At 62.6% G+C, this 8,687-nt stretch overlaps 1 protein-coding gene across 2 annotated transcripts in view; it reads right to left on the bottom strand.

Annotated features, from left to right (window-relative positions):
* Nucleotides 1-356: 356 nt before the first annotated feature.
* LOC123022901 (cytochrome P450 26B1) overlaps nt 357-8,687 on the bottom strand; it is a 13,430-nt gene continuing 5,099 nt past the window's right edge. For both annotated transcript variants that reach the window (XM_044429017.1, XM_044429018.1), the window contains 4 exons: nt 5,627-5,902; nt 5,094-5,249; nt 4,283-4,564; nt 357-1,138 (listed from right to left, as the gene is read on the bottom strand). In XM_044429017.1, the coding sequence (XP_044284952.1) occupies nt 746-1,138; nt 4,283-4,564; nt 5,094-5,249; nt 5,627-5,902 (1,107 nt within the window). In that variant the 3' untranslated portion in view covers nt 357-745. The remainder of the gene's footprint in view (nt 1,139-4,282; nt 4,565-5,093; nt 5,250-5,626; nt 5,903-8,687) is intronic.

Genomic DNA, 8,687 nt, shown 5'->3' with positions numbered 1-8,687 from the left:
GATCCACACTCGTGCACGAGCAACTGGGCTTCGCACAAACGCCCGTCTTCCCCAGCTGTTTCTCGGTGGCCCTCCCTGCACAACATTTGAAGCACGCGAGGAGGTGAATGTAAACACGGCGTCACAGTTCCAAAGCCAGCCTGCCTCCGCTTGGCCCCGAGGCCCCGTGCGCCCAGGCAGCACCGCAGCGCATTGCCATGCAAGCTTGGGAAGGTGCCACCCCCCGCAGCATCGCAACGCAGGACGGACTCGTACCCGGGCGGCCGGGGAGCCTCCTGGGCACGTACAGTGTGCAGGTGAGGACGGGCCCAGACCCTGGTGACTCTCGGGGGCTGATTGAACACTGTTACTTGAGGGGTCAAGACTGGCTGGAGGGCTGCCGGGCCCCAGAGGACCAACGGCGGCCTCCCGTGAGCAGCCGGGTGCAGAGGGCCCCCTCCAGAAGCAGCAGCAGCTGAGATGGGGCACCTCGGCAGGTCCAGCTGTTTCTACGGCCAAGGCACACCCCGCCTGCCGAGTTCGAGAAACAAGGCAAAATCCACCAAGGCGGCCCCCTCGGCCGGTCCCCCCTCCCCTAAAGCAGCACCACAGCTTGGGTAGATTCATCGGAGAAGGCTTGGCCCAGGGGTGTTGCGGGAGGGGTGGCGAGGCGGCGCGGCTGCATCAGTGGTGGATTTTGCTCTTCCCTTTCCGCTCCGAGCCCCTCCACCCCCCGCCGAGAGAAGCAGGGCAGGCGGCAGGCGGCTTACACAGGGGCGCTCAGCATGGCCTCTGTCTCTGTCAAGATCTCGTTCTGATTTGAATCCAGTCCAAAGAACTTGACCTTGAGTCCCCCGACCGGGTGGACGACGGGCACCAGCGTGAGCCGAGGAAAGGTCCTGGTGGCTAGCTCGAATCGGCTGGTGCTGGCCAGCTCAATGGCTAGTGCCTTGAGGAACAGCTTGGCCAGGTGCTTGCCCAGACAGGTCCGTACCCCTCCTCCGAAGGGCAGGTAGTGAAACCTGCCGTCTCTGTCTTCCGTGCGGTCCCGTCCGAATCGGTCCGGGTCAAACACGTCCACGTCCTTGAACACGGGGGCTGTGTCGTGGGTGTCCCGGATGCTGTACATGACGCTCCACCCCTTGGGGATCTGGAAGCCCTGTGGGGAGGAGGAGGAGAGAAATCAGGAAGAAGGCCAGGAGAGCAGACGGGGCAGGAAAGAAGGGGGCAGGGTGCCCCCCCCAGGCGGTCCTGGGTGCGTTGCTGCGAGGCTCAAGGGGGACGAACATGGCTGATTTCTTAGAAGTGGGGCTACAAGGAATTTTGCTGCCCTGCTCCCCCATCCCTCCTGCTGCTGCCACCCCCGCCCCCGCCGCACCATCAGGGCAGCAGCGATGGGATCGGGCTAGACTGGTGCCAGAGGTCGGACTAGATAGCCCGGGAGACCCCTTCTGGCTCACTCTGTTTCTACGTTTCTATCCTTCCAAGCCGGGGTGGCATTCAGCCCCCAGTATTGCCTGGGGAGTGAAAACCATTCCGGAGCAAGTCCAGCGCCTGCAGCTCCAGAAGCCCCCTGGAAATAACCCACGGCAGGCCAGGGTGCTGCAGCGGCCTCTCCCACCCTGCTCTGGGGCACGGGAGCGGGAGGTCCAGCACCGCCGGCAGATGTGTCCAGACGGCAGTAGGCACCAAACCCGATGTCCCAAGGCTCCCCAGCCAGCGGAAGAGGAGGCTGCCGTGTGTTTCTAGCACGGATCCTGGGATCAAGCTTTGGTCGAGGGAGGAAGGGCCAGCCGCCGTTCATCCTGCAGGGCCGGGGGGCCTGGCAGCCGTTCAGTGGAGCAGTTCTGGCTCGGGCACCCCAGAGCCTTTCGCGAGAGCACCGACTGCACCCACACAAGAGATGGAGCTGGAACTGCAGATCCTTCTTGTGGGAAGAAAGGGTCCCTTGTGCAGACCTCCAAGCAAGGCCGGGGCAAGACGCACAGCTCAACTCGCCGTGGGGATCTTGCCAGGTCATAAACCGGAACAGGGGATGCATTTGCCAGTGTCTAGTCTTGGCTCATTTTCATTGAAATGAAAATACACACGCTGTGGAAATGCAGACGAATGAGCACTCGCCTAAAAGCTCGCCCCCAGAGCCTCGAGACCCAGGACCTCCCTGCAGGGCAGAAGCGCAACTGCGGCCCGGTGTCCGCGGACTCGAGCGAGCACAGGCAACGCTGAGCGTGCCCGCCACAGGAGCCCCACAGCCCCCGCGCGCCGACCGCTGCGGCTCGTCCCACGCGCGGCAGCCCCGCATCCATCGAAGCCCACCGTGCGCTCGGGCCGCCCAGTGCTCCGGTCAGCCCGTAGCCCCACGCTAGCCATCCGGGGAGCGGAGTGGGGAGCGGTCCTCCGAGGCTCTGCTATGATTCACCGTGGCCTTAAAGCGTCTCGCGGCAGGTCAAGCTGGGATATGTTGAGTCATGAGCTCGGCACATCAGCGCATCTGCACCAGCCAAAATCCCACGGAAACAGGGCAACAGAGCATGGCTCTACAGCATGAAGGCAGCCGCATGGGCAAGCCCAGAGCCGCATTCTCTGACTCGCGGCTCCTTTCTCCCGAACACGACTCAGCAGAGCAGCATCTCCAGCGTGCTTCTCCCGTACAAGGGAGCATCTGTCCTCCGCCAGTTCTACTCAAAAGGGTACGAACCCGGCTCTTGACACTTGGGAAGATGTACGGGCTGTGACAGCCAAGCCCTGAGTTTTGTTTTGTTCGTTGAAAATCCCATCTGCTCTCAATGAGTAATCCACAGGTCATCCAAACATCTGGATCTAACCCTCACTTTTCTCATCCCAGCTTAGATGCTTGGCTTTGGCAGTTACGCATCTGCATCCCCAGATCTGGATATCAAATGGGTCCCGAGGGAGCTCTGGAAGAGGGCTGCCCAAGGCCAGCGCCTCCATCTCCTTGAGCTCCGGGGCAGCACTCCCACTGCTCTCCACCTGGACCCCACGCCGCTCCCCCGTGGGACACACCACACAGCCACTCAGAGGTCTGTGTCAGGAATGAAGGCCACCACGCCGGCCCTAAGAAAGGCGCCGAAATCCATGCAGAGCAATGTCTCGATCAGGCCTGCTCAGGGATCGCAACCATGTGCAGCTTCTCAGGGTTTCCAGATCTCCTCCTCAGACAAGTGGGTTAGTGGGGAGAGGGTGAAATATGGGCTCACAACATGCTTGAGCCAGGATGTCTGCATGACTTAAGATGACGTGGTAGACGGTTGCAGACGCTCAAGCTGGGCTTTTAGCAGGCAATCTGACAGCTGCAGAGTTCCTGGACTACTAGGAAGCCAACATCTCAAACAACTGTAGATTTTCCATTTTTGAAAATAAAAAATCCAGCTGTTGCCTCCGATCCAGGACCTGATACAACATCTGGCCATGCTCTTTATTTCCCCTGCACTCCCCCGATTTTGACAGGACAGATACAAGCAGGTACTTCTGCACACCATGTGCAGTTAAACGACGGAATTCGCTGCCACGGGAAGTGGTGACGGCCACCGGTCTGGGTGGCTTCCAAAGGGACTGGACGGATCCACAGAGGGGGACCCTACCGGTGGCTACTGGCCTTGCTGGCTATGAGCTGCCTCCTTCCCCAGAGCCGGCACACCTGCCTGCAGCACGGCTGAGGAGCCGGACAGGGCAGGTCTCGCCCCCCCCCCCCCCCGCTGGCCTCGGGGGTGCCGTGGGCCGCAGGGCGGCCGCCGTGTGCGCGGAGTGCTGGGCTGGACAGGCCTCGGGCCGGATCAGCAGGGCTCCTTCCATGTTCTCAGGGCACCGTCTTGCGTGACGAAGAGACCTGCTCTTTGGGGGCCATCCAGCTTGCCTGACATGGGTCACGCACCATGTGGCTTTTAGATCATTTCAAAGGATAGGTAAAAAAAATCACTCGATTATGTGGCATTTTATCAAATTTGCATTTCGTGTGCATGCATCTTGCACAGTTTTTACAGAAAGTGACTGCCAGGGGTGTCAGCAGCTCCGTCTGGTCTCAGGGACAGAGGGCCTCTGGGAGAGAGCTACTGCCCTTGCGGGTGTCCCAGGAGGGCAGCTGCTTTGCTGCCGTGTGAGCAGGAGGTCAGCCTGGCTCTGACTGGGCGCCAGGTCCCTCTCTTCTCCTAAAGAAGAAGCGCGACAGCCACGCAAAGCGTGCACTCCAGCACCAAGGCCACCCGGCCAGAGGCCTCTCCTGCTGAACGCACCTCAGGGGAGCCTCGCGCCACCTGCAAGGGCCACAGGCGGCCACTCTACTCACGTCCAGCTCGAAGGTCTGCAGCACCGTCCGGTACCCTCCAGAGATGGGGGTGAAGAGCCGCAGCACCTCCTTGATGACACAGTCCAGGTACTGCAGGCTGTTGATGGTGTCCAGCTGAATGACGCCCTCGCAGAGGCAGCCGTTGTGCAGGATTCCTTTGCTCCTCATCTCCTCGCGCAGCTTCTCCAGCACCCCCGGGTGCTGCAGCAGCTGCATAATCAGCGAGGTGCTGGCACTGGCCGTGGTGGCATAGGCAGCAAAGATCAGCTCCAGCGTGCCGTCCTGCGGGACAGGAGAGACCCGGGCTGCGTGAGACCGGCCGCCTGCTGCTGTCAGATCCACGGAGGCCCGGGCTCACGTCCCTGCTCCTCCTGCGGATGCTGCTTTATGGGCACCACGGGTCCTCGAGAGCCATCCCACTGCCCCAGCCGTCCCAGCAAACTCCCCTTGCCCGGGGGCCTCAGCTACTTGCACCAGGGCTGTTTTAGCTTCCCTCAGAATTTCTGGCAATGTCACATCTGAACAGGGAACCTTCAAATCCCTTTGGGTTTCTTTATAGGTGGAATCAGAAACACGAACGAGTTACATTATTAATAACAGTGCAAACTGGGAGGAACGAAATGGACCGGTGAAGTCCGAATGGGAAAGACCTGCTCCTCACAGGGCAGGAACCCTTTATCATGCTCAGCTACGTGCTCTCCTGCACTGCAGTCAAGTCCAGCTCCGGTGGGATGACTTGGCAACGCTTCCCCTAGGGGCAGCAGACCGAACTCCAGCTCTGGCTGGCCGGCAGAGTAGACCTGACACCTACCTTCAGTTCTTGCATGGTCAGTTCCTTGCCGTGCTCCTTGCCGCTCTCTATCAGGAGGTCCAGCGCATCGGAGTAGTCCTTGCCCTGGGTGCTCTGCAGCTTTTCCCGAATGGCCTTCTCTAAGCTCTTCTGCAGTACCTCTCGGGCGCGAATTCCCTGCATGAGAAAAAATTAAGGTTCAACCCCTGAAGCAGTTGCCGGGCCCCCAAGCCCAAATGCAAGCGTGGTTCTCGCTCACCCTCAGCTAATCCTTCTCCTGCAGGGCCTTCGCGAACCCACACAGGTGGGCCGCTAAAGAGCAAAGCCACCCACCCGGCCCCTGAAAGTCAGAGCTACCGGCAACGACGCGAATATGGCGGTGCTCTCATCTGGTCAGCCCTTGGCGCTTCCAGCCCAGCACTGCGAACGTGCACCAGGAAAGGTTCCCCGGGTCTCAGCTGGGACGAGGCAGGGCCTTTCCCACCAGCCATTGGGCCAGAGTTAACCCATGCTGGGAAGCATCCCCGCTGCACCCGCACTGAGGCACCGCTCACCTTCCGGTAGCCGCTAAAAGGCAGGTCTATCGGCAAGGAGAAGACGTTCTCCACAAACTGCTGGTAGACTTCAAAGAGGTGGCTGAGCTCCTCCTCTGGGATGCGGAACCCAAGCAGGATCCGGATGGCCATGCGGAAGGTGAGCTTCTGTGCTTCGTAGTAGACGTTGATGGACTCCGGGCTGCTGCTCCAAGCGCGCAGCGTGTCCTGGATCACCAGCTGGATCTTTGGGAGGTAGCTCTCCAGGGCTTCGTGGCTGAATATCTTAGAGAACACCTGGAAGAAGGAAAACAGAGCCATGCAGGACAGCTGCCTGTTTCTCACGGGCCTCGGCTGGGAGAAGGGCCCAGCTCACACGACTGCTGTGAAGGAAAGAGCGAGCATCTCTACACGAATGCGTCTGCGCGACGTGGATCTGTCCTCCCATCTGCCACTTTCAGCCGGCCCGCTGCCTTCCACTTTGCCTGTGAGACGCAAGCGGCATGCCTGCCCACCGGGCTCAGCTCTTGGCAGACAGACGGTGCCACCAGGCGCTCGCAGGGTGCTGTGAAGTTGACTTGCCTGAAATCCGCCGAGCGGAGGCACTCTCTGCTCAGTGACGGCATCTGAGCGGCGCCCACTCTCTGCTCTCTTACGAAGGGCCAAAAGAGGCCACTGCTCCCGGACCGTCACCGGGAAGTGGGCTGCACTCCAGGAGGGGCGCCCACCACACCCAGGGTGAAGCCTTGTCCAACCCGGAGACCCCGCCTGGGCTCCCGGACCGTGTGGCACAGAAGCCGCCGTTCTGGCACAGCAGAGCGTCTTGGAGCAGCCGCAGCCAACGCAAACTGCCCGGGGCCGGGTTGGCAGCCCGGGACAGCACTCACAGTCCAGGCAGCAGCGTCTCTGGGCGGCAGCCGCCCCTCCACAAGCGGCAAGCTCAGCCAGCCGTGCTCGCGCTGTGCCCCGCACGGCCTCCCCCGCCTCCCAGAGCGCCGCGGCGGAAAAAGACTGTTTGCTTACTTTTTATTAACTTGCGTGCACCTTGCCATGATCGAGGCCTGCCCGCTCCAGCAGCCGGACGCACGTGCCAAGGTAAAGGTCAGCCACTCTGCGCGACCTGTGCTGACATCCGGCTCCTGTCGAGCAGGTCTTGGGGGGGGGGGGGGGCCGGGCGGGGGGGCTGCGGGAGCGGCCAGCTCCGCTTCTGTCCAACTAAAGCAAGCAAAGCCATGGAGCTGGCTCTCCAGGAGTGCAGCCTTCCCAGCTGTCAATGTGCGTATTTCCCCCACCGGCGGGACCGACGTGCAGCAACGGACCGTCTCCCGGGGGCCGCCCGTGCAGCGCGCTCCCCGCGGTCGGTCTGGCAAGCAGGGCCCCGCACACCACTGCCGCGGGTGGGGCGGGGCGGAAACTCCCCGGGCCCCCTTGGGCGACCCCGGCTGGGCGGCTTCCCCGGCACGCGAGCCTCCAGAGCCGCGCTTTCGAACCCGTGTCATGGGGCGCTTCACAGCCCGCGGGCAAAATTGCAAGATGCCTGAGCAGCCAGGCAGGAGAGTCACAGCAGCCGCCTGAAAGGACCCAGCCCACGTGACCCGGGCTCACTCCAGAGCGGCCCTTCTGTATCCGAGGACACCTGCCCCAGAGCCAGCTGGCCCAATGAGTCATCTGCTCTCCCCCATCATCTGGGGAGGGGAGGAGATTAACCCTACCAGAGCTTAATTCGATCTATAGCATCCCCTGCTAAACGGTAGGCTCAACTCACAAACCCGAGTGTGCCTCTGCCCATGTGCAGAGGGCCTTTCCCTTCCCTGTGGAGCCTTTGTGTGTCTGCAGTTAAGAGAGAGCTCCAGACAGGAGGTGCCAGTTCTAAGCAGCCCCAATTTCTGGTGACTTCTGCTTGGACGGTCAAGCACTGAGGCCCAGCGCCGCTTCCAGCCCAACAAAACCAAAGCCAGCACGTTCGTGGGCGCCTCCGCGCCTCCTGCAGCGGCCATTTCAGCCCAAAAACATGATGCGGAGAGACACGCATATTTGGGATAAAATATGCTTAGAATCATGGGGTTTGAGCGAAGCGCATCAAAGCACGCATGTGCGAGCACGTTCAGAGACATGGATTGACATGTGCACCCTGTGTGGGCCTCAGCTGCAGGCCGATTCGGGAGCAGCACATGAGGGGCTTGCCAGTGGCCACACGCAAGCCAGACGGCAATCGACCGACCCCTCCACCCATGTGGGGAGCCACGTACATCAGCAGGGAAAGGGGGCTCCCCGGGGGCTGGGGGCCCACCCTGATCTCCACAGTTGAGGCCAGGGCAAAACGGAAGAGAGCAAGGCGCAAGCAAGTGCATCCTCCGTCCCAGACCGTCAACCCTGCACCGAGCCCAACGCTGAAATCCACACGAGGGCCCTGCTGCCCGGGGGATGACCCCGGGAGCGGGAGGAGAGCAAGACGCTGCGGCGGCCGGTCACGAGCAGTAGCTCTTCCCCGGCCTTCCACCCGCGCCAAGGACAGCCAGAAACCTGTGATTGTTGGCGGCGGACGCCTGGCACGGCTGGGCTCCTCCGGGGGGAGAGCGGCTGCTGCCACGGTGCAGGCAGGAAAGGGAAACCGCAGGCAGGACTGCAGCCCCGGGCAGACACTGGTGCGCAGGGCGCACGTGGCTGCTCCTGAAGGCATGCGCAGGCCCCAGCCCGAGGAGGCAGGAGCACGCCAGGCCCCGCGGCCCCGCTCGGCACACGCACAGGGGCACAGAGGCTCGCCGGGCTGCTGCAGCCCCTTCCCCTTTTCCCAGGACTCGCGGGAAGCGCGCGGAGCACCTTCGCGTCGGGCGGCTCTCGCTGCGGCCGTCTTGATACAATGCCGTTACTGTAGGATCGGCGGGGCGAGTGGCTGCCCCAAGGAGCTCCCATTCTGACTCGCCCCCCCGCCCCGCCTCGCGCTGCCCGCAGCGAGGCGGCGCCGCCTCTGCCCCCGCGGCCCCCTGCCCGGCCCGGCCCGGCTGCCCCCCGGGCCGGGTCTCCCCAGCGCCTTCCCGGGAAGGCCCGGCTCCCCACCGGCCGCGCTCCCGCCCGCAGCCTG

Source organism: Varanus komodoensis, unplaced genomic scaffold (genome assembly GCF_004798865.1).
Source record: "Varanus komodoensis strain SLA01 unplaced genomic scaffold, ASM479886v1 scaffold2, whole genome shotgun sequence".
NCBI lineage: Eukaryota > Metazoa > Chordata > Lepidosauria > Squamata > Varanidae > Varanus > Varanus komodoensis.
Note: the sequence above shows the minus strand (reverse complement) of the source record. Positions and strands in the feature narration are given on the sequence as shown.